The sequence below is a fragment of the Anopheles funestus genome, chromosome 3RL, assembly GCF_943734845.2.
Source record: "Anopheles funestus chromosome 3RL, idAnoFuneDA-416_04, whole genome shotgun sequence".
Taxonomy (NCBI): domain Eukaryota; kingdom Metazoa; phylum Arthropoda; class Insecta; order Diptera; family Culicidae; genus Anopheles; species Anopheles funestus.
Genome location: NC_064599.1, coordinates 20,668,723 through 20,693,121, shown reverse-complemented (window position 1 = coordinate 20,693,121; position 24,399 = coordinate 20,668,723). Strand labels below are relative to the sequence as shown.

Genomic DNA, 24,399 nt, shown 5'->3' with positions numbered 1-24,399 from the left:
CTTTCGGTATCTTTCTTTTCCGGTTATGTACGCGTGACCTGTTATCATTTCAAACAAAACCAAATTGTTTTGATTATTGTTTCTGCCGTGGGGGTTTGTATGTGTACGCGGGTGTGTGTGTGTACAACCACAATGATCTCATCATCATCATCTTTCATCATCATGATCGTCATCATTCGCATAATTATCAAACGTCGGTGCTGATTCGTGTTGACCATCATCATCATCATCGTGTGCCCCCGTCTTCGTTGATTGCAAAATATTCGCAAACACCACACAACACACTCAAATGTTCGGTATGTTTGAAGTAGATTATAAAATGACAAGCCTCCTGTACAGTAACTTTCTAGACATAACGATGCAGCGGTTCCGTTGTGCGGTTTGCGATAAAAGCTATCTGCGCAAGCGGCACCTGCAGCGACATATGCGCGACGAATGTATCGGGATACCGCCACGCTTCCATTGTGACCATTGCGAATCGAAGTTCCGGCGCAAGTACCATCTGGTGCGCCACATGCTTTCCAAGCACGGCATCCAGATGGAACCGGGCCCGATGAAACCGGGCGGTTCTGCTGCGAACGGCAGCGGAGGTTCGGGCAGTGGTAACGAAGGTGGCGGTGAGGTAAAATATTCCAAACGGGAAGCCGATCCTAATGATGGGGCCAGCGATCTGGCAACGATGGCGGCAGTCGCCGCCGCTGCAGCCTCAGCTACGACAAAGGGCAAAGGTAAAGGAAATCGGATCGGAAACGGAACAACGGACAGTCTCGATGAGAAGTTCTCGGTCGATACGCTTATGGTGAAGCAGGAAGAGATTGAACCGGTCAGCTCGTCGCAGTCGATGATGTACCAGAACTTTAAGAATCTCTTCTTCGACTATGCGCTCAAGAACGTACCTGCCCAGATGCAGTAGTGTAAAAGAAGGAAAGAGAGAGAGCATCCCCGAAAGATATCTGGACAGCCAGGAAAACAGTGTGCCATTTGTGTTATATAAAGACCCCCTTTACTATCTTCAGTTGTGTTTCCTATTTCGCGTTCGTTCCAATTTCCTTGGGGAGGGGGACGTTGCGAATTTCTTATGTACGTAATGCGTGTGTACTTCATTTTATTCAACTCTTTTTACGGTCGTTTAGTTTATTTTCCTCTTCTGTAACTTAAATTATGCTCGAAGCCCTTTTTCTTTCTTACGGCTTACATCACCAAGAAAGGAAAGCCTTTAGGAGACTTTTTCTATTACAAAGTTTGGAAGATTATGTCCTTAAACGTGTAATTGTAATTTTTAACTTGTATACCTCAGAATGTTTTAAAGCGCGCATGTCTTGCGAAATGAGACGAGAATGCATTGGAGTTCAGGCAACGCATTGCATTTTTTTAACAACTTGACACGTCGCCAAAGTGATACGGAACTACTACTATTCCAACGTGCCTATTTCTGCACAAAACTTTCCTGTACCTCGTTGTACCTATTTTGTATTGTACTTTGCAAGCAGAACAGTATATCAATTTTACCAAAATTGAATGAAAACGATCATTATTCCAAATGTGTGGTGTCCAGGACCAGTGTCCAGCAACAATCAATCCAAGCGAGAGATTGATCTCACTTTGTCTCTTTTGCTGGTGATTGTAATCTGGCGCACATGATTAGGACACCTGATGAAACCAAATTAAACGTAATATGCGCCCCCACAATCGGCTATGTGTAGGGTTACGAATTGCATCAAAGAATAGTATTTAACGCAGCAGCAAAAGTTAGACGAGAAAAAGCACAAACCGAAGAAGGAGTGATCAGATATAGTAGATATTAGTATTTTCTTTTATTAACACTGGAGGCTCTAGCGTAATAAGATTTTAAGTCAGATATTCAGGACGCGCATCAATACATGCAGAAACAAATCATTCGCGTTTGTTGGCCATATTTTTTTACTAGTTATGAAGAAAGGGGTAAACTAGCTTCAAGTGATTTGCGGAGGTTTATAACTCACTTTGAAAATTTTTCATTTGGAAGAGACTACTCTTCCCCACCAAGGTGAATAGAAAAAGATGTGGATAGCATTCGTACCAGGAGAGAAACATTCAGCAGTCTATATTTAAGGTAGATAGGGAACAAAACTATCCTTATCTTATCCGTTTTTTTCCATCTTTTGTACCACTTAAGGTTTTTGATAATTTCATCTAATGCCAAGACACGTCATAAGTTTAAGGATCTTTTGTTCTCAAGATTTTTTTTTACTATCGGACGAATCAATGATATTTTAGCGTTAGTGTTGCTATGAGAATGGAGACTAAAGCAGTAGAGAGTAGTTGGACACAGTATGCTCGGGTGTGTCTTCATTTATGATACTTAGACATATATAAAAAAAACCGCGCCATCTCACCATTACTCCGCAAATGTCGTAAATGAGAAACCATACCAATAAATATGAGCCAAATTATTTTACGATAATACGTAAATTGTGACTAACAGTAGAACCAAACGAAAAACAGAGGCCGACTTTTATTTTAATTTTAAACACTCTTCGCTACATTGTGTGTGTGGTTCGCTAGTGTTGAACGTAGAAGTTTCTTCGTGCGCTCTGCTAAGTTAGAAAAAAGCAAATGCTGGGAGAAAAAAATGTTATTGCAGTATATTGTAGTAGTTGACTAATCTACCCTTTCTTCAGTTTCAGCCGATACGAAACGTTCGTCGCCCAAGATTCTTTATACCATTTTTCATTTATCTTGAAAAAGAAAAGTATTCCGCACACGAATCGTATTCAAGCGCATCTCACTCGCACTTATCCTCTCGCTGATTTCACATTTATGTGGAGTGATTAAAATAGCCAAGATTTATCTATTGTGTGTTTTTTTTTTGTGAAAGCTAAACAAATCCTTCCCGCGCCCTCAGACTTACATATGCAAATGCCTAGTGTGTGCGTGTGTGTGTGTGCCTTTTGTGGAAGAAATGGAAAAGCTTACAAGAAAAGGAGCAAATCCTTTTTAGCAAAAACAAAAATGGTGGAAAAATAACTTATATATTTGTGATCAGTTTTGTTTTCGGATCTTAGGTGCGCATGTGATCTGTCGTGCGTTTGTGTTTGTTTGAGTGTTGTTGTCCATTATGCAAGAATACATTTCAATTTAGTGTCTCTCTTTTTTGTATAAGTTTTATCCTCATACGCTAGCAAACAACAACATAAAACCCTTGATAACAAGTAGCTTTTATAAAATGAAAGATTAAAACTTTGTCTCTCACATATACACGCATATATGTATTATTTTTTGCCAGACGCAATAATAGGACAAACAAACACACGTTGTACACTTATACGCTTAGAAATATTTTAATAGTGCCCAATAATCGGGAGCAATAGAAGATACACGAAAGAGCATAGTGAGTGAGGTTTGATTAATGGGGACCATTTTGTTTTTGTTTCAAAATTTTATATATAGTTCAAAATTGGCAAAGATCAACCTCCACTACTCCCTGTTTAATATCCTTGAATGTGTTTCATTCATTGTGTCGCGTGTGTGATATGTTACGTGTTTATTTAATTGTTAAGTAGCGTGCTATTAATGTGTGTGTGTCGTTGCGTGTTCAACACGTGTTTCGCTCAAAATGTGTTTATCCTTTACATAGTGTCCCTTGTTCGTTTTTTGCGTTATCAATCACGATCCTCCCTAAAAAAAAGAAATGAAAACAACTAAAAAAACAAAAAAATTCGATCGTCTCGAAACAAATCCACACACAGACAAAACTCACCACACAACCAACTCATATATTAAAACACACTTACTCTTTCCCCGTGCGTGTGTATGTGTGCGTGTACGTTCAGTGTTTTGCGCCCAAAACAAAAAAAAGGTTTAGTTGTTGAACATGTGTTCCTCCGGATTCGTTTCTCCTCTTGTTGCCTATTCAGGTGGTTCGGTGGTACCGTCATCTACGACCTCATCGTCGTCCTCGCTGGCGGTTGTTGCTGGGACGACAGGGGTAGCAGGAGGAGCCCGTCGTAGTGGAGGGCCCACCAGTGCATCGTTGTCGGACAGTGGCCGGCGGAGTCTTCTGCAGTTGAACGACTTCCTGTACGATGTCAAATTTTCCGATCTGTCCAAATATCTGAATGCCGTCGGGCGCTACGAGTGCCCGCGGCGTGATTGTGATAAAAACTACAAGGATGCCAGCTCGCTGCAGCGACACATCAGGTGAGCCTTGACCCAGAGCCTGACTGATCAATGTTTTTTGAGTGTCCCTTTTCGTGATGTGGGAAGGAGGACAGGTTATATAGCTACCTATACAACAAAGGTTTACACCCGTAGCATATAAGCGAACAATTACCGAATGTGATACATCTGTTTTGTCTCTATCTCCGTTGCCGAATAATTGTCTATTTCGCAGGTACGAGTGTGGCGGGATGAAGAAATTTCGTTGCGTCATGTGCGGGAAAGCGTTCTCACAGGGATCGCACCTGAAACGTCACCTGGAGTCAGGTGTTTGCATTAAGTACTACTTCTAGCAGCGTCAACAGCAGCGCCAGCAGCAGCAACAGTATCTGCACCATCAACCCCAACAACATGCTGCGTCAAGTGATCATTGTGGGTTCAGTTTAAGTGCCAACCACAAGTGGACAAAGCATGACTTTAGCGAGAGAAAATGAACAAACAAATTAGGGAAGCAAAACATATATCTATATACTTCGGTTTTGATAATAATGCGACAAAGGCCGTATAGTTTGTACACGAGGCAAACATTATTAACATGATTATACCCCTTTTTGCTCTAGTCGTTTTAGGTTCTAGTTGCTGGTTGCAAAGTAAACTTACGATTAGCAGCTCGATCTGTGCTGAAATTAGTATAACAAATACTAAACAAAACAAAAAACACACACATCGGTTAAGATCGGTTAACTTACATATCATTTGTGGGGATGATCGGTGGCGCCTTGTGGCGAACACACCCACAGTTGTTATTTATTGTTTAGGTCAATTATGTACTGATATGAAGGAAACAGAAGACAGCATTAGCTAGGGGGGTGGCGAATGGTCTCACATTGGTTTAATACGGCCAATTTTACGCACATAAAATGTCGATCGTTCTTATTGTGAATTGTCAAACGGTCGAGAGCCAAAAGGGAAGCGTTTTGTTTACGGTTAGTTTTTTTTTGTTCTTTACGATCGTTACGGAAGTATGTACTATGCTTGCGTGAAAGATCGCACCTTAAAAGATATACCTAGTAGAGAAAGTGTGATATATATCATAGAGAAGAAAAAAACCTCATTAAGTCGTTTTGTCGGTAGAATTTGTGCCAGACAGTTGTTGTTGTTACGTTTGAATAATGTAGAATCAAGATAATCATCCTTTTGAAAAACAATGAGGAAACACAGTAATATAGTGCAATCGTTAGGGAATGAATTGATGCCAAAAAAAAACAAGTGAAACTTACATTACGACGCGATTCGTTCAAATGAAGAGAATGATAGAGAGAGAGGGCAGCTAGAACAAAATAGTATAATGTCGAATAATTAGTGCCATCCGGTTGAGAATTCAAATACAGGAAACAGCTGATGCTGATAAAACAAAGACAAAAAAAGCAAAGCTATGTACTTAAAACGAATTTTTTATTTACTAATTTAAATTTTTGTTTAATTTGTATGTAGTACATAAATGTGTGTGTGTGTGGTTATCGGTTACGAAGCGAATCGTGTCTGACTCTGATGTCCGTCCGTGGAATCCTAGGGGTTTGTATTGTAAGATGTTTTGTAGACACCGATGTAACTTGTTATTTATTTTAAATAATTTTCCTATGCTTCTTGCAATATTGCTGAGAAATAACATTTTTATTTTCTTTTTTCTCTTTTCCGGTACCCATAATCTGAGTGTGTGATTGAACCTATTGCTGAAGGATAATTGGCTTGGAAAGCGTTTCTACATTTCTCCTAAGTATACGGAAGCATCTCAACGAATGAACTGCATTGGGAGTATTTGGATTTTACTGTTAAAATTTGAAAAGGAAAAGTTTTCCATTCAAACTGATGCCTTTTTCTGATATGTATGGTATGATGAAGAAAAACAGAGTTCCTTACGGCCTCTGATGGGTGAGGTTTACTGTTAACGATCAGACCCGTATTTTGATCTTCAACAAAGTTAAATTATATTGCTAAAAGAAATGCCATCCGATAGAATCTATATAAGTGTTGCATTTTTCACCAACTAGCACCAAGAGTTAGCAAGATTAATACATATTGCGGGTTTTGTGTCAATGGTAGGATAGGTAATTGTGCCAGAAATTGTAATACAATTGTTAACAATTCTTTCAAATTGCTTATAGTTTCATTACAAATTTTATAATGCTTTCTTTTAAATATTAATAGCTAGTTTTGCTACTACCGCATTCTCAAGATGTTTGAAAAAAGATTAATTAGAAAAAAACAGTTTGCCATATATTAAATAGCTTTTATGTTTCTCAAAAGCAAATGAATGAATCTAATAAGAAATAAAATCGCTTCTGGGAAGTTGCTTGTTAAATATCGTTGTTTTTTATGTATATCTGTTTAAAAAATGAAAAATTATTGCGCCCACATTTAGTTTCTATTCTCTTTGTTAATGTATATACATTTTTAACTTATTCAATTGAAAAATCCTGTATCTTTCATCTCATTGGCTTTTAGAAATATTTTTGCTTTAAATGGTTTGGCACTAATTTTTTTTAAAGAATATTATCCTAACAAAATTAGCTTAGATATTGCAATATTAATAGTAACAAGGTGTAAATGTGAGATTTAAAATGTGGGAATGCAACTAGAAAAACGTCTGATAAAAAATAATTCCAAACACTTTAACATAGTGGCTATTTATTTTTCTTTTTCTGTAAAATAATTTTCAAATTAAAAAAAAGTTTATGGAGTTAGAGCAGAGAGATCAACAAACAAAATAGGTATTTTGGGGGGAAAGTATTGAGATACATAAAACTGTGCAATAAAAATTAATTCTTTAAAACCCCTTGTTTGGCGTGTATGTGTGTGGTGTTGTGATGTACATATTTGTTCATATTAGCAAGTATTATCAGTTTTTATTCTACATTTCAGAGAATACAAATACCGGTTTATTAGTACAAGCGGATATGGGGCTCTCTATCTCAATGTGATGGATACACGAAATGTGTCAGCTTAATTTATGATGGTGTTTGTGTCGTACAATATGCTTCTTTTGCCAGATCTGTGTTAAAATTTGTTCGTATTTTTCTCTTTTTCTTCCTTTTTTTTGATCATTCATGTAATTGTGCGCTCTGCAAGAAATATTGGTTCGTTCTTCTTTAGCTTTGTATTTTTGGATAAATAATAACACCCAAATTCTATGTTACCAAATCCAAATAGTTTTTTGCACTATTAGGGTAAAGAAAATAGTGGTTTTATGTTAAAAAATTATAAATGGAAACTTAAAAGTTACACACAAAAGTTGAATTTTCATTTTGTACCATTAATGTTCAATAGTTTTTTTTTAATGAAACAAAAACACATAAATACGTATTATTTCCATATGCATGTGAAGTGCGTGGAAAACATTGAACTGACACATGCAAGCAGAGTATATGTATGTTTAGCAAAGGAAGTTCCTTCATGGAACACTGAAAAATTATCCTAAGGCAATTCGGTTAATAAACCGCAAAAAAACACATACAAAAACATCGCACACAAAGTGAACATAAAGTAGAATTGGTGAAAGTAGCAATTGGATGTACAATACTCGATGGGCGCGAAGAAAGCATCAAGTGTTTCTAACGTATCTCAACCATCTTTGTTTCGTTGCAGGCAAACGCAAAGTCGTGATACTGTCGTCGAAACGCCTGGCCGGTGGTTCATTGAGTGAGGCTGGAAACGGTACAACTGGAAATGTGACCGGTGCGAAAAAGATCAAGACCATTACGGTTACAACGTCGGAACCTGCACTGTTGGTAGATGAGAGTGATATTCCTATCATTACCCACCATGAAGAGATGCGATTACGGCAACCCGAAAGGGAACAGCAAAATGAAATGCTGGGGAATAATGTTTTGTGCGGTACGACGGCTTCCGGTACGTCAGCCGGTACAACCATGACCATAACGGCAACGCTGGCCGAACCGAGCGATGGTGGTGGTGGTGCAACACCTGCAACACTTATCACACACGCCACGCCGGTCGTATTGAACGATTGTTTGCTGGAGAGTAAAAACATTGTCGTTACGAAAAAGGACAACAACTACATTCTCTTTACGGCCGATCCAGATCCTTCGCCCGAACCACCGACCAGCAGTAGCACCGGTACGACAGTAATGTTGCCTATGCGTGGTGCGACCTTAGTCGCAACAGGTGGTGGAACTACGGCGGCTGGTAACACCACCACCGCAACCATCATCGATGCAATGCGGATAGAGGATCTGCTGAAAAAGGAAAAGATTATCAAACAGACGGAACTACATCCGGACGGCACCACGGCGACGACGTACATATTCGATGAGTGCGGTAATACAAAACAAACACAAACCACACAAAACATACACTCACACGAAATTGCCAAACCAATCTATACTCTTCTATATTCGTTCGTTTTGCACATAAACTCTCATCTTGGATCTTTTTTTTTGGATTCGCTTAGAAACACTTACATGGTTTATATGAAAATGTCCAGAAGACATACACGCGGTGTATGATAATTTACTTTACACATCATACAAAACCCCCTTACTTTTTTGTATGAATCATCTGTATTTTTTCTCTCTTTACACTTTACACTTGATCGCGATCGTTGATCGTTAGCTAGCAGTTATCAAACGTTAGTTTGTTTGTAAAATTAATTCCTGCGGTAAAAACACGACCGCTCAAGAACAACATACACTTACAGCACACTTCACATCACGTTATATCATTCTTCATTCTTATCGAATTGTTTTATCATGTTATTTCTTTCTTTGAAGCTATTGTTTTGTTCATGTTACTTTGTTCTGTCTGATTTCAATATTTCCAACATCTGTAGCTTATTAATTGTACCCTTATTTTGTGATATTGTTATTTGAGAACAAGTTCCTTAAAAAAATGCAATTGCATTTTTATCACTTTCTGAACAGGAAGTTAATTGTGATGTGATACGTGCTAGTATATGTTTATAATTCCTTTTTTGATTTTAAGATCAAAACGTTTCGAATAAAGAAACGTGTAAAGCAAATGTTCCTTAATATTGCTAGTTTGATAGCCATTCTTTTCTCACTAACAATAATTTTACCTACGGGATAGACAGTTTATGGTTTTGATACATTGATCGGTGAGTGGCGGGGTTGCAGACGAATGTTATTTCATCATGGTTTAATGATGTTTGGCTACGTCGCGCAACTCTCATTGCTTACTAATCGATGAGTAAAAGCCGGGTGTACTTCAACATTCTAATTAAACCTCTTTTCATAACATACTCTCTTCATATAATCATTTGCGTTTCGAATAGTTTCGAGCGTGCGGGAACTTTAAGTTTCCCCCTTTTTTTAATACTAATTTTGTGGTGGTTTCCCCCGTTTCTCTCTTGAACGTTATTGTGTATTTTATTTTCTGTTTCTCTCCTTCTGTTATTTCCGAATTCGTTCTCTGTTTTCCGTTTTTCGCACTTCACTTATTGACCACTGTTTTTACTGTGCTAGGTGATTTGTTTAATGCATTAATTTCTTTACTAGTCGGTGTTCCTGTGTCGGGCAAATAAAACATTACATCGCTGGGGCATTCTGTTTTATATTTATTCTTTTTACACATTTTGCGTTTCTTCCATTGGGTTGTATTCTATGGTTTCTGTGGTGTTGCGGTTCTTTTATTTATCTGCGAATATTTTACCCGGGTTGGGTTTTCTCTGTTTGGGTTTTCTTCTAATGTTTAGTTCATACATTATTTTCTCGAGTACTACTTACTAGCTGATAAGTGCAATTAGTATTATTTAACAAAACAGAAGAAAAACTTTCGTTGTTTTGCCATGCAATAGTGAATGTTTGAGATACGATAAATCGATTGCTAATATTAATTTGGTTATGTTGATGGCGATACTTGCGTTGCAATTAATCTTTTCGTGTGGTGTGTGCATTTTTTTTGCTTTCTTTCGATTTTCCGATAATATTGTATTAAGGCGCCTGCATAGTAATTGAAAAACAAGCAGTTTGATTTTTCTTTATTGGTCCTAACATTTGTTTTTCTTTTCCTTATATAACTATTTTCACATCTATTATTACTACTATTGTTATAATTATTATTATTACTCTGACTGTGTTTTCTAAAGTATTTGCAGTAACATGATTAACATATGGCTATCAATATATATCTTTTTTTTAGAACTTTCAATTAAGAGTGACTTTTTTATAATTTTGTTTTTCTATTTCCCATATGTTATCGTGTGTTGGCTTGTTAAGCTGTTGTTGAATCATCGCGTTTTCACATTTTTATTTATTTGATTTGAACACTTACACCTTTTTTCACACACTTAAAACAAACGAAGAACATTTTTCACACGTACACAATGATTTTTTTTTCATAGATATAGATACCTGCTTAGAAAACAAAACAACAATTTCAACGTACATTCATAATTCCTTCGAAGAACCCTGGTACAGATGATTTGCTTTACGAAAAGCATAGCTCTGTGTCATGTTATTCTCGAATGGAATAGTTCACAATTAAATTATGCCAAATCTGTTCCTGCCACACACTACAAACTACGGTTGACATTTTCTGTGCTCTTTCAAGTTGCTTCAGGGAGTGTACGAGAGCTAAACATTCTCGACATTTAATTGTACGATTGTAAAATGTGGCAATGTGTGTGTGTGTGTGTGTGTGTGTGTGTGGCAGTGCATGAAAGTAACATATGTTTTCTTCAGATTATATTAGATATGGTGCTAAAAATGTTTGTTTCTCAATTTCTCCCTCAATAGAGTTGAGAAGCAAATAGCCAAAAACCAGAGAAGATATCGTTTAGTACATATATATTCATGGTCCTTCTTTTTCTTTCTTTTTTCCTCTCTCATCATTCATTGGCTTCTTGTGTACCTTGCGTTAATGCGGCGATCGAACGGCTAATGTAGATATCTTGCCGATCAAAACAACGTCCGGCACTATTGCGAAAGGAAACGTTACACTATCACCCGGCACAGTAGGTACGGCGTTGGTTGGCAAGCGTGTGTCAACCGGCAATTCGTCGTCCCCGTCGGGCACCGTAGCAGGAGCATCAATCGTCAATTCTGCCGGTACCATTGTAACAACACCGGTTGCGATCCACAAGCTGGATGCTTCCCCCAGCGAGCTTATTGTGCCGACCGTAATGAAGAGTGATGGCGGTGTACGAAAGCTAACGCCCCACAGTACGCTCGGTGCACCCGGTAAACCGTTGAGCCATCCCCGCATCAAGTATTCGCGTGCGAAGAACCCTTACAGCACACCGGCTAATGCTAGCATCACGTCAACCACCATAACGATGCCGATCTTGACGATCCCAACCGTAACGCCATCGCATACTAACGCCGGTAGCAATGCAACGGTACAGCTGCAGGAAGTGTCGCAGCAGTTAGTTCCATCGACGACGACCACCACTACGGTGACCGGTACAGAGAGACAGCTTTTAAATTTTTCCCTTTCTCGGAAACTGCAACCATCGCAGCAACACGTCACGATCACCGGTGCGGGAACACCTGGTTTGACGGCGATCAATGCTTCGGCCATACAGCAGATCCCAATAGCAGCAATAAGTGCTAGTGCGCGTGGCAGTTCTGTCACCACACGGTACACGGTTAATGAGTATGAAACGTCCGGATCGAACACGTCCCAGAGTGCCGACTTTCCGCCGGGAATGATCGACGATCTTGACTATTCGGTGATCGAGGATATTGATTTATCTGACGGCGTGACGGCGAATTTTAGTAACGTTGTTGCAGCTGCTGCTGCCGCTGCTACCACACTGACGTCCTCCGGTCAGCAGCAGCAGCAACAGCAACAACAGCAACAGACGACGGGGACGACGGCTATGGCTCTCGTTACCGGGAGCAAAATGTCATCGGACGTGGATAACAATGGATCTCAAAGTGACGACGACGATCAGGACCTGATGGACGAGGGCGGTGATGATGGTAGTGGTGACCTCGGTCCGGATGATGACGATGACGACGAACACATCACAAAGTACAGTACTAAGATGCTGAAGCTGAAGAAGGATAGTGGCCAGCCGGGCGGAACAAAGTTGCTGAACGCTTCGGCAGGTGATAGCAAATTTGCGCTGCTAGCCAATCCAAACATTATGCGTAACTTCGAGTACACGGTAAATGAATCGACGGTGGTAAGTGATACGGACGATGGGGAGGTACGCCAGTATGTGTGCAGGCACTGTGGCAAACGGTACCGCTGGAAGTCAACATTGCGGCGCCATGAAAACGTCGAATGTGGTGGCAAGGAAGCTTCCCATCAGTGTCCGTACTGTAGCTACAAGGCTAAGCAGCGCGGCAATCTTGGCGTGCACATACGCAAACATCATGCCGAGATGCCGCAGCTCGAAAGCCGCCGCAGATCGAACAAATCGCGCCATTCGATGTAACCGATCAACTAATGTTTCGTTTTGCGGTCTGCTCGTATCTTTCCCCTCTTCTTTTAGCTAAGCCATTTCCAGATCTCTATTACTTACCTTCGATAAACAGAGACTACCCCCAGTGAATTTTAGGAATTGGTGCATCAATGCATTGATCTGTCTTGTTTTTGTGCGCCCAGACACATTCTTTAAATTAATTCTTGCTTTCGTTTGGCACTGCAGCCGTTTGCGGTCTTGACATTCTGAGTCTTAACGAGTTGATTTGCGATTTGGAGGACGGCTCGATGCACGTTAGAGTTTAACCGAAAAGGGGCTATTGAGAGCTGCCTATTTGAATTCGGTCGGGACATCTTCATTTATTACTTTCATCATTTAAAAGTCAGACAACGAACAACAATATGGAAGGAAACAAAATAGGTTTTTTAAATTATTCCTCCTCATTTATTTAGGAAGAATTTTTCATATTCGAATTTGTTGATTGAGGATTGTGCATTCGCATACAGACAATTTTTGCTAGCAACGACGAGAGTTGGATCCATTCCAGATATGGTTTCCACGTCTGTGATATTTGAACCAAGCACTTCATCAACTGACTGTTAAACAGGTTTCTGTGTGTTGATGGGAATGTTTTAAATTTTCCATCCTATTCCACCTTTCGTCACTTGGATAAATGAATGAAGTTCCGTCGAAGCTCAATGTTTTGTTAAAAATGTTGTATCTCAACCGTACGCAGTCATAGGCAAGCCGTATTTGACGGTTTTGATCAATTTCTCATATGATGCTGCCTAATCGAAATGGCTTAATGTCAAGATTTTAACCGATACCGTGTGTTGTTAAGTCGAGCATATCATTGCTCTTACCGAAAAAATTTCCATGTCTCCACGCAGTAAATGCATGGTTATATAAAACTGTTTGGTTTTGAAAAGATGGGTTTTCAAGTATATTTGTGCTTTATTTGTTTGTTTTTAAACATTATGACTCAACTGCTTACGTATTTAACGCAAAAAAGAGGAAACAATAGCATACGAAAATATGGAACATACATTTTTATCTCCTTTTTTGTTTCTGTCTCGACTGTCTCTGTTAGTTTTTTTTTGTTTATCTATTTATATATTTCCGGCATATATGTATGCATACGATACCTATCTGTGCCACCTTATCATTTATGTTAGCTACAGCAGCACCTAGAAAAGTTAAGGAAATTCCTTGATGTTTACGTGTAATACTTGAGATTTTGCCATCATTATAAAAAAGCGTTTTAAAGAAGAAAAAAAAAACGGCGGAGCCAAATTAAGGCGACTGTTTCCGAGGTTGGTTTGTGGATGCTCTTTTTGAAGGGATATTTTTTCTTTCTTTTCTCAAAAGAAGAGAGCGGTCATATTTCCGGTCATAGTCGTGCTACATTTAAACGAAAGTTTTCTTTTACGATAAGTGAGTAGTGGTTTAAGGCATAACATAATTTAAGTATTTTACTGATTGCTATTATCCATATGTTTGCTCTATACGTATAAACAAGTGTGTATGTGTGAATGTAGTGTGCGCTAAGTACTAATGAACAGGAGGAACATTACTAGTTTCCGATTATTGCGATGCAATTTTGTGTCACCATTTTGCGTTTTCTGAGTAATGTAATGGCGGTCCCATTTCTAGCTGCTCTCACATTTCGCTTTCAAAGAAGTTCTCTTGCATAAAAGTTTTTACTAAAGTGTAGTATGTAATCCATATTGAATTGTAGCCCTACTCTATATGTACTTTTGCGTGTGTTGCATTAACAGAAAATCGTTTGAATGCATTTGAATGAGTTGCTTTTTGTGAGCTAAGAAGAATAACGGTCTTAATTATCGTTATACGATAACCGTACGTCACGAACATAGACGATCATACATCGGAGTTGCTTTTATGTGTTTGTGTGATTTCAACTTACACCGATACTGCTGCAATTTAATGATGAAGATCGTACAACTAGTACACCACAACCTGCATTTTAACAAGGAGGAAGTACACACAATTAAATAACATAACTCTACATAAAACTATCGAAAGGTTTTTCGTTTTTCATCATTAGTATTGCATACTATTGCCATCTGCATTTTATCTTTAATGTTTAAGTTGCATTCAATTACACAAACGATTTGTCTCGCTTCCCCTTTTGCGCAATACTGGTTTTGATTGATTTCAAAGTTAATTTATGATATACACAATTAGCGACCGCGAGTATAATGAATTGTGCAGCACTTGTGGTAATTCATACGTCAGTCAAACTTTAGAGCAGAAAGTAATGCAACAAAGTATTTGAGCTATAATTAATGTGGAAACATACAAATTAGATTCTAGTTCTGCTGAAGAGAGGTGTAACGGGCGATGCTTAGCGGATGTCAGAGAACAAATATTTACGACATTTAGTGTACGCCAGTGTTATATACAAAAGAAGAAAAACAAAATCATCATCCTTTATCACACGACGGTGAATAAAAAACATACATACATAAAATGTTAAAGAACGATATTTTGGCCGAATGAAAATTATGAATTGAAAAAGGGACAGGGAGGGACACAAACAAAATGCACCAGTTATTAAATTATGAAGTGATGCAAAGAGAGATGTACTAAAGGAAGTTGGAATCAGTTGTTAGTTTCACACAAAAAAGCGCATTAAAGTTAAGAATTTTATAGATTGTCCCACTGTTTGCTCGTGTCCCATATACACACAGCTAAAAATACGTGTGTTTGTAAGCGAACAGCAGAAACTTATTTTGTGTATAAAATAATTGTCGTGCGTACATATACATTTTATATATATTAAAAAAAACACATACACAGAAAACAAACAGCAAAACGAAGCCAAAAATATCGTCGAGTCGTGGCCAGCAATGAAATATATGGCACACGAACGTGGAAGAATTGAAAACGTGCAAATAGTTGTAATAAACCTTAACAAAAAAAAGAACCCAGAATAGAGCTATTTTAAAACTCATAACATGTTAGAAAGGTAATAACATTAATGGTAAAATGGAGAAGAAAACACCGGTCATAATGAAAAATTTAAACTGATTTAGTTAAACACACACACGCTCACACAACCATACACAATACATATGAAAACAAAACAAAAAAAAACATTAGGAGGAAATACAAAATACATCTTGTAATACTATTCACCGGTACATCCAACTACAACTCTATTGTGAGTACAAAAATGAATGCAAAGTAGATTAAATAGAGAAGGCAAGAAGTAATATAAACACACAAGAAAAAAAAAACGGCAGCAACATGATTTGCTCTGTGTATCGCAATAGTACAGCAAAAATCACACGAAGAAACGAAATGGAACAAATATTTGCGTAAGGCTCCTAAAACACATAATATGAAAAACAAAACATAAAAACTGAAAAATGAGTTATCACAGAACAAAAGCCACCCGATGGGGTGTGTGTGTGTTTTTTATTGTATTCAGTTTTTTAATGTAAAATCGCTTATAATAATGTGTGTATGTGTGTATATAAGAGAGATAAGCCAAAGAAGAAGAAATATCACAAGCCTTTTGTTTCCATTTCGCTGTGCGGAAGAAGTGAGTGCTTGGTGCGACTGAATGGCAAGAATGAATGGATTCGAACATGTGTGAAAGTGATCATCAGCAAAATGACATCCCTAACGTTTGATAAAAAACGGGTTTCGACAAAGTGGACTAAAGGACGGAACGAAAACATTTTATAAATGGTCAATGTGCTCTGTTGTGAATGTGTGCCTATGAATATTTTTGTTCGGCTATCATTTATCATGTGTTTTTATTTTTCATATGTACGTCTGTGCCTGTGTCGATGGAAACATAATACATCTTCCTCATATATCCCTTCCAACTGCATCCTTACTCTATTTCCCTTTTCCTAAATAAGAACGAAAAATAATGCAAAGCATTTGCTTGTATTGGACGTTTTATCTGTACCGTAGTTGCTGTTGTTAAACAATTTTACTAACATAAATCTTTTCTCTTCTTTTTCAGGTAATCCATAAGACAAGGGGAAAAGAGTGAATTTGAGAGAAGCTGGCTAGAGATGTTTAATAAGTTGTAGAACCATGGCAAACAAGTAGCGATCGCGGATATTGTTGTCAGCGTTATTGCGGTGCTCAGTGGAATAAACAAAAATGCTCTCCATTCTTATCTAATTCATATTGTTCTGTTTGTTTCTGTTTCTACCACAACCCTTTATTCCTACCCAATTTCCCACTTCCCAATACAACCATAAATCCTCTTTTCTAGGACATTTCATAGAAACCCCATCCAATGCCGCAATGACAGCAGCCGCAGTAGCAGCAGCATTTGCAACCGTAGCCAATAAGTCCTCATTCGCAACGAATACCACTACGGGCAGCAGCTTCCATGAGGACGAGGATGATCAGTACCCATTACACCAGCATACAAACCAACCCTGGTTGGTGTGGAAGTATTTAGAAAATAAATATTCCCACACTTATGCTAGTGGAATTGGTAGTACTGTTGGTGAAGTCGGTGCTACAACAGAAGCGGCCTTTTACAAATGCCGCCAGTGTGGCAAGCTGTACCGTACCAAATACACTTGGAAGCGGCACGAGCGCAAAGAGTGTGGCGTTAAGCCCCAGTTCCACTGTGTGCACTGTGATTTTGCTACCAAATACAAACATAATCTTAAAACGCACAACCGCATAAAGCACGGCGAAGAGGAGTGTCCACAGTCGCATAATCTGCAGTTTGATATCCAGCCGATATCTTCCAGTGCGGTCCATTTAGTTGGTGACAACAGCAGCGTTAGTAATGTTAGAAGTAACGATGCTCGGAATCTTATCGACAGCGATACTACGACGGTCCCCATACGCATCATCTCAGCGAACGATGATAAAAACATCGACGATCGTGATGGTGGTGCTACTGATGGGGTCGCTGCTAGTATTGCTGAAAATAGTAACCAAGCGATCGTTAGTAAAGGTTACGATCTTAGTACTGCTACTACTACTACTACTACCACCATTGTACCGTTTGGGGATGAAAGTAATGATAGCAGTGAGGAAATGTTAGAAGCAGACGTGTTGTCCGAGAATGTTAGTGCCTTGTGTGTCGTTAGCAGCAACATTAGTTCGAACAGTAGAAGTTGAATATTCTAAAAAAAGTGGAAACTCTGGTAAAATTTAGAGATTCTATAGTTAGCTCACTCGCATGTTAGGTATATTCATGTTTCTTTCTTATCGTTTTGATATATTTGAGAGTGTTATCACCGGAGCATTAATTTTTATGCAGGCTTTTGGTGAAACGCGCTATCTAGGACCATTCCTTCAAAGTATTTCATTAGATTCAAACACTTGTCAATATCTAATCAGAGATAATTCCATACATATACTTTCGTGAGTTTGTTAAAGTGCTCGATTTTATTACGTTTTTTTTCTTCCTATTAATGCAACAATGTTTGCTTTTTTATCTATTTTATAATGATTTATTATATGAAGCGTGAGAAATTAATGCATTACCGCATTATTTTTTGTGAAATTTGTGTGATAATTTGTTGTGAAATAATTCTTAATTTTCAATGTTTGTTTTCTACTCAATTCAATTGTGCAGTTATAGTTTGTATAACACTATTTTTGACGGTTAAGAACTGTTTGAATGGAATGGTTCTAAGGTGAAAAGAAAAAGACCAAACAGGAATTAAATTCTACCAACCAAACTATTGGAATGTTTAAAAACCGAGTGCCAAATAAGTTTGTAATGTTACCAAAGCTACCAACAGTCTTAGCGATAATTAAGAAAAATAGCAAAAACTCTTCATTTATACATGATTGCCCAGTTAATTGTGTGAAAAGTTGTATGTTTTTTAATTTTGTTTAGTCAGTAGTATAAGGACTGTCTAATCGTCTAAATGTAAGTAACTAATTGTAAGGCATATGACCAAACTAAGTCATTTGACCAATAAGGAAATACACATACAGAAAAGAAACATGAGAAAACCATTGTATTTGGATAGGACAAATGAAATTTGAATGATGGAATAGAAACAGAAAAAAAGTTTAAATTACTGAATAGAATTATGTGCTTATCTTAATTATTTTTCTTTCTTTATGCAAGCTAACTTAATGTGCCATTTAGAAAGTGCTTTCGAAAAACTTTACTAATACACTGTTTGCTTACAATTTCAGGTGATGTACATTATTAATTAATTGTTCTGAAAAACATTTAATGTGTGCAAACACAAAACCAACAAAGCTGTATATATAGTGTACTTACTTTAAGGGCTTTTGCAATGAAGGCAATAACAATAATAGCTATTGATTTCATGTTCTATTTAGCGGGTAAGCAGTGGTGTATTGGTGAATCCGATCGTCAAAGTAAAGGAAGAAGCTTTTTGCATTGTTTTTTTTATATCGGTTTTCGGTTTTGTAAGGTGTTCCATGATCAACTAATACTTTCTTGTTGTACATTCTGTTTGGTTATCCAACTGTTATTAAACTCTTTTAATTTCATGATAATGCGAGCCATTTTTTAAATTTATCGATCGTTTTAAGTTTTCTTTCTCACTATTGCTCCTTTGATTTTGTTTGTGTGTTATTGTGATGTACTTAAATTGAGTTTTGCTTTTTTTCTCTCATTTTTCTTAATATGTTAGATATAATTTAGCTAGAACATTTTTCACCCGTAGCATATTATTATCCTTTTCTAATTGATGTTTTCTTTTTTTTCTTTTACTTTTTTTGTACCGTTTTTGTTGCGTGTTTGTGATGTCGATTGTTTTCCTTATGTGTGCGTGTGTTTGTGTGTGATATTTGTTTTGTACGTTGTGTTGTGTGTTACCGTTTTGGCCGCGCCCTGTTGGATTGTTGCCTGTGCCTCTTGGTTGGAATGCTTTGTATTACGCATATCACGCGGATGGGTGTGTGCGTGCGCAGCGGAAGATTTAAGCATCACAAAACTAGCAGGCTTGACCTGGGACCAGCTAGACGCGCGTCTGTCCGGATCACTATTGAATGCGGCCGGCGGTGCAATGCCACTCGTGACTACGCTGCGCGAGGGTACCAATCCGTTGATATTTCCCCGCGATCCTTCCGTTAGTCCGGTCAACGTGAAAAGCTTCTCCTCGGTATCGTCCTCGTCATCGTCCGGTGGTACCGGGGGTGGCACCAGCAATAACGGTAGCAATAGTGGCATTAATATGCTGAACAACAACAATAATACGACGAGCAACAACAACAACAACAATGATCGAGGTGGTGGTAGCGGTGGCGAAGGTGTCGGCAACAGTGGCAGCAACAGCATGAGCGTCTCGTCGCTGCACTGTGCCGATCTGTGTGCGTTCGCCTGCCCCGACTGTGGCCGTACGTACAAGCTGAAGTCATCGTTGCGCAACCATCAGAAGTGGGAATGCGGCAAGGAGCCCCAGTTCCAGTGTCCTTACTGTATATACCGGGCGAAGCAAAAGATGCACATTGGCCGGCATATGGAGCGGATGCACAAGGAGCGCTACTTCAAGATGGAAGGCGACAAGGTGATAGCGCTAGAGGATCCGGCCAATTTGAAATTGGAGCTCAATCATACGGTTTGAGTGTGTGTATAAGTGCGTTTCGGATGGCGGCCGCGGAGCGAACAACTCGCAGGAACATGTCGCCTGGGAACGTGCGACATGCAAGGTAGGAAAGCTACCCAAGCACCACAACCATTAAACATTTAAGTGACAGAGTACCGCTTGCTGCCGGGACGTGCGGTAAACAGTGAACAAAATGCCATTAACATGTTTGTTTTTGATTCAGCAGGAAAAAAAACAGCACCCATTACAAGCGGGAGAGAAAGTTTGTCAGGGATAAAAAGAGGGTGTGTTTGTGGAGTTTGAACTACATCGGAAGCCATAATAACTTTTCACAAAAATTTTACTAATCGATTACAGTTAGGGAGAGAGCAACAATAGAAGTTTATATATATAGATATATATTTTTTGTAATAATAACGACATAGAACGAATCGTCGATAAACTTCTCGGATGTGCGCAACATCTTTGCGAGAGATGTTGGTAATGGAGATGCTATCATTGCCATTTTGAAGGGAATGAACAAAACAAACATTCAAATAGGAATAGTAACTGTCGACGGCCATTCCTAAATATGCTGTAGCGTGAAAACATCGCATCCGCAAGGAAGTGGATTCAAGTTGAAGTTTGCATTTAGTCATCAGTATATTGTTTGGTTTGATGAACTGTACTCATAAATTCTCTGTCACTGTCTTCCCCTAGCCATATCACGCTTAACCGTTTTGCGTGTGGGTGCTTTGGGGTATTTTTTTTAGAAGGGCATATGTCTCAGAAAAAAGACATATAGTGCTTCTGGTTTTTGTTTTTGGCAGAACAGGGATTTGCTCATAATGCACAATACGCTGTAACATTAAACTTTACACCAGTCTTCCAGATAGTGCAAAACTTGAGACAAGCTCTTCTTATTGCAGATAGCAAACGCGGTGGGGATAAAAGACAAAAAAGCAAATGGAAATAATTCATACATCGTGTGTAACTACGGGTTAAGTAATTGTAATTATTCAGTTGTGTATACATTTACATTTGTTATCATTGTAAAGAATTCTAATTCTGTGTCAAGAACTAAATCATTCCATAAGCAATTTGATTGATAAAAAAAAACGAATACGAAAAGATGAATTCAGAAAATTTGGGTAATTCAAGTTGAAAAATTGAAACATGAACCATTTGAGGTGCGCGTGAATGTGCGTTAGGACAATATTATTTTTTTATATCGTGTTTAGTTGGTTGGTTATCAGTTTTGACTACTAATAAGCTGCATAGGACAACAATGCACCGCTGGCAAATGGAGATTTCTGATTGTAAAGATATTATCGTGCTCTACCATTTCCATAAAATATAGGATATGAACCAACGAAAACGATATTACTACAAATACAAAAATATAAACCATCAATGATACAAACTATTAAAAAGACAAGCATTAAAAAAAGACACAAAACAGCAGTTACAGTTGAAAAGTTTATGAAACTTTTGGTACCGTTTTCAATTCAATACATTCCCTTTTATCTTGTTGTTGTTAATCTTGTTTCGTTATATCATGTACAAGACAATCGTTCTATTACAACCATGTCGATATGCTTAGGTTACAAAAAAAAAATCCGCAAAGAAAAGACATTTCGAAGGTAAATACAGTTGATCAATTTTTGTTTTAACAAAGCTCTTGAATTCGCTCTTTATTTCCTTTGGAAGACGATAACTTACGAGAGATTTTGTTAAGTTGAAATTTTCGAAACATGCAATATTGAATCAAACCCCTTGCGGGGGTAACAAAGTAAAGTTTTGGCATGAAATCTTGCTTACATATATGATATCAGTATTTAGTATTCAGTGTAGATATTTTTAAACCTACTTTTACTCATATAGCTCCATAAACAAATGCAACGGGCAATGAAAGCTAACGAAATTAATCGTTGAAGTTTTGTTAAAAGAAAATCAATCATTCTACGGAAAACAGTTACGCGACTATACAAAGGTAATGAAGTTGTACCGGATTTTTTTTAACTGAAGATAATGCATTTACAAAGATATGTTTTTATCATATCAGCAAGCAAAGACGAAAATTCGAGAACTTCATACCCATGTGCACATTGGAAGCATTTTTAAGGTAGTAAAGACGGGTCGCTGGTTGTTCATATACCGACCATAAAAAAATAGTGAAACATGTGGTTTAACATTTCCATCTGTTTTTGCAAACACTACAACACACGCAAATTACACTGTCAGCTACACGCACTTTGCTGTAGTCTCGTGCGCTGCGCTGTGATAGGCATTAAATCATATTTAAAGTGGATTTTATGAAATCAGAGTTTGAACGAGAAAGAGAAAAAGAGAGGACAAACATACAAAACTCACACTAGTTCAGATAATTAACACTGTTAGATTTAGTATATCAGAGTGGAAGTGCGCGCGTGCGCCGAGAGATGCACAGGAAGTTTTGTTGAAAATTTGTTACCGTTTTACACAACTCGTTTTTAAAAATAATGTTTACATCTTTTCTCTCGGTACGATAGCGGCAAATTAACGAGAAAAAAAAACCTACAGAAAAACCAGGGCGAGGGAATTTAAAGTTACGAACAATTAATTTATAGTGCGATACAAGTTTTGTTAAGAAAATGAAAGAAACAACGTTTTACCTCAACAATTATGTAATGGAGTAGGCTTATTACCTTATTATCATTCTCTGTTTTTTCTTCTTCTTTGGTTCTGTTTTTATACTTTTCCATCAGCTCTTTATAACTTTGCGCATTAACGAGTTCTGTGGCTTAGTTTCATTTTTATATACCTCTTCCTTATGCAATGAGTGAATGAGAATGTTTTTAAACTACAAGAAACAAAAAAAAAAACAAAAAAGCATCAAATTAAACAAAAAAAAAGATGATGAAATGAGAGAAATATTGTAAGAAGTGTCAATAGTTTATTGGAAAGTTTTTATTGATGTAAAAAAAGCGATTCTAAAACGTAAAAATGAAAGGTTAGTATCAAACGTTTAGAAAAGTGTTGGAAATTTGCAAAAACGAAAGTGCAAAAAAGTTGAACACAATTGAAAAAACAAACACAAGACAAAAACAAAGTAGATAAAGAATTTAAGAACAAACAAGTTCAACGAGGATGTGTGAAAACATACGTTAAAATTTAAGCAAAACAAATCAATCTATTTGTGTTTTGTTTGTTTGTGTAAGCCTTTATGTGTATACAGATGTTTCCTACCATATGTGCCTTTTTTCTTTTATTCGTTATTTGCATTGCATAGGTTTTATTTTTTTTATAGATATCTAAACGTTAATCTGGATTAAGGGAAAACAAAGGGTTAAAATCTCCTTGCAAAACGTTAAACATAAGATTTACCGGTCTAAACACATTGCAATGTTTAGAAACATTAGTCTACGTTGTGCCACAGAGGATCACAATAGACATTCAGGTGTCGAACACAGAGCGGTGTGTTAGTGGAAAAGTAAAGCGGAAACAACTATTAAGCAGGAGATTCAGACGCATCGTTATTGAGATTCCAAACCGATTCCCGCACAAAAAACAAGAAGGAAAAGCACGTGTTCATTTGGACACAGGAAGGGAGAAAGTACGATATGTGTAAAGGGAGGAGGATGTTGTATGAAAACGTTACGACGCTGCGCGTGTTTCGTTTGTTTGCCATGATATATAGTTGTGTAAATGTGTAGTTTAGCTGGAACGTTTTGTGGTTTTTGTTTCGCTTTTCGATCTTAAATTCGACCTCTTGGGTAACCTATCAAGACCGAGCTTTGCCTCACTCATTCCTTTGCTTTACTTCTAACACTAGAACTACCGGATTGTAGCCTTTATAAAAAAAAAATCATTCCATTTTTTATGTTGTTCAAAATTTTCCATTCCAGTTTTGTTGCACACTTACACAATTACCTCTCCGCCAATTATTCATCACTCAGTGAAATCGAAATAATATACGTAGTATTAAGACAAAACGCTACCCCCCTCCCGAGATATCAACAAAATGCACAAATGTGGCGAAGAAAAGTGCAGTAAAACTTCAAAACAAAGTATAATCATTCGGGGAGCGAAAAAAGTGAAAGACAGATCGTTATGATGTTACGTAGTGTTAAGTATTTGTAAGAAGCGTTTTATATAGCATCAATGAAAAACAGTAAACCCTCGAAGGGAGAACGATCGTGCCGGAACAAAAAAGAACACACAATAATGTGGTGTGTAGTAAGCAAACGAAGAGAGTAAAGTAGTTGAAACATACCAGTTCCAAGTGAACAACAATTTCAACATGTCCCCCTTCAGCCCGTATCAATAGTAATCGCGCTAGATGCG

The 24,399-nt window shown here is 37.8% G+C and overlaps 1 protein-coding gene across 5 annotated transcripts in view; it reads left to right on the top strand.

The window, feature by feature from the left end:
* LOC125772230 (longitudinals lacking protein, isoforms F/I/K/T-like) overlaps positions 1–24,399 on the top strand; it is an 88,919-nt gene that overhangs the window by 50,556 nt on the left and 13,964 nt on the right. For 2 of the 5 annotated variants that reach the window (XM_049443698.1, XM_049443697.1), the window contains exons 7-8: positions 7,783–8,475; positions 11,061–16,036. The exons of 2 other annotated variants lie outside the window; for them this stretch is intronic. In XM_049443698.1, coding sequence (XP_049299655.1) covers positions 7,783–8,475; positions 11,061–12,559 — 2,192 coding nt within the window. In that variant the 3' untranslated portion in view covers positions 12,560–16,036. Of the gene's footprint in view, positions 1–7,782; positions 8,476–11,060; positions 16,037–24,399 lie in introns of those variants that run through there. One more of the 5 variants, XM_049443699.1, reaches the window with a different exon arrangement.